This window comes from Branchiostoma belcheri, unplaced genomic scaffold (assembly GCF_001625305.1).
Source record: "Branchiostoma belcheri isolate BF01 breed outbred unplaced genomic scaffold, Haploidv18h27 scaffold2111, whole genome shotgun sequence".
In the NCBI taxonomy this organism is placed as follows: domain Eukaryota; kingdom Metazoa; phylum Chordata; class Leptocardii; order Amphioxiformes; family Branchiostomatidae; genus Branchiostoma; species Branchiostoma belcheri.
This window is the reverse complement of record NW_017803616.1, coordinates 1-1,511: the sequence shown is the minus strand read 5'-3', so window position 1 is coordinate 1,511 and position 1,511 is coordinate 1. Positions and strand designations below refer to the sequence as shown.

Below are 1,511 nucleotides of genomic sequence, written 5' to 3'. Positions count from 1 at the left end.
CACATGCTGTAAAGCGCCTTTATCTGAGGCTGGATCAACCAAAAACAAATTAAACCGTCTCTGCTGTTTGATATACAGAGCGTCTTTGCTATATAATCCCTCCTATTAAATACCAGGGGCGCAAGCGTATTCAAGTCATACTGCAACACAGGTGATAGCATCAGATGAATGCTTATGAGACTTACCTTGATTCAACCGTAAAGCGCGTTTAATACTTTGCTATCGATGATAAAACGTGCAATTGCTCGGGTATTTAGATGAGGCATTCTACCGTTGTTTAATTTTGAAACATTTGATTTATAACTACTGCTCCTGTGTCAATACAAATTTCCTAGGGCTTATTGCACTGCTAGTATCAGGTCGCATGGCCCTGACAATGGGCATGCATCGTTGATAAAGGGTTAATGCCCCGCCCCGTGGTGTACATTGTGAGATAATCCTTGGTCAGGTGCGATAACCACCGAATAAACCACGAACGAGGTGGTTTATGAGTGGTGTTTTTTCTAATAACCAACCACTTTAGAGGTTACGGCCTGATAACCAATGGGAAATGGAGCCTTCTGATTGGTTGACGTTAGGTGTAACAAGTCGATCGGTGTAATATAGCCAGCTGCCGCCGCGCCGCGTGCCTGCGAAGCTGGTGTGTTACGCCGAAAGGCGGTTATACCGGCTATACAGATACAGATTCCAAGGTATCTAAGAACTGCTGATTGAAGAAACTTCTATCGTTTAAATAGCATCAATGAACATTTTGTGCACTTTTCCAGGTACGTTGTCATCGTTCATCCCCAGAAACAGGGCTTGACGAAGAAGAAGGCACTGCTGGTGATCCTGGGTGTGTGGATCGCCTCAGCAGCCATCATGGCCCCTCAGGCAGTCGTGTCGTATGAGAAAGAAGTCCTGTACGAGAACCACACGTTCCACATCTGTGGCGAGTTCTGGCCATCTTCGACTTCCCGCCAGAGCTACACGGCCGCGTTGTTCAGCCTGTGCTACATCATACCATTGGTGGCAATCAGCTTACTGTACTCCAAGATCGCGACCAAAGTCTGGTTCAAGCCACCCCCGGGAGCAGCTGACGGCAACTCGCGGGGTACCAGCGGCGAGAAGGCATCATCGGTCCCCGTCGGCGTCGCCGCCTGCAGGATGAGAGTCGTCCGCATGGTCATCGCGCTCGTCGTGGTGTTCGCGACCACCTGGATGCCGCTCTACATCTGCTGGCTCCTGGAGGACTTCGGCAACCTGAGCCTTCGGCAGCAGATCAACCTCCACCACTACGTCTACCCGACTGCCCACCTGGTGGCCTATGCCAACAGCTTCATCAACCCGCTCGTGTACGGGTTCTTCACCACGAACTTCAGGCAGCATTTCAACCAGACGTTTCGAAAGGCGACGGGTTCACGGCCAATGTCGCTGGCCACGACCATGATCCGCCGGCACAAAGCAATGGACGACGTGCAGACCGGCACGGCACACTCCACCCCTATGACAAGCCTGAAGGTGAACGTTGT

The 1,511-nt window shown here is 51.0% G+C and overlaps 1 protein-coding gene across 1 annotated transcript; it reads left to right on the top strand.

Annotated features, from left to right (window-relative positions):
* Positions 1 to 767: 767 nt before the first annotated feature.
* LOC109469931 (neuropeptide FF receptor 1-like) lies at positions 768 to 1,506 on the top strand (the record flags this gene model as incomplete). Its single annotated transcript, XM_019768692.1, has 1 exon — positions 768 to 1,506. A coding segment is annotated over one exon (739 nt), but the record flags the coding sequence as incomplete, so codon positions are not given.
* Between the last annotated feature and the right edge of the window lie 5 nt (positions 1,507 to 1,511).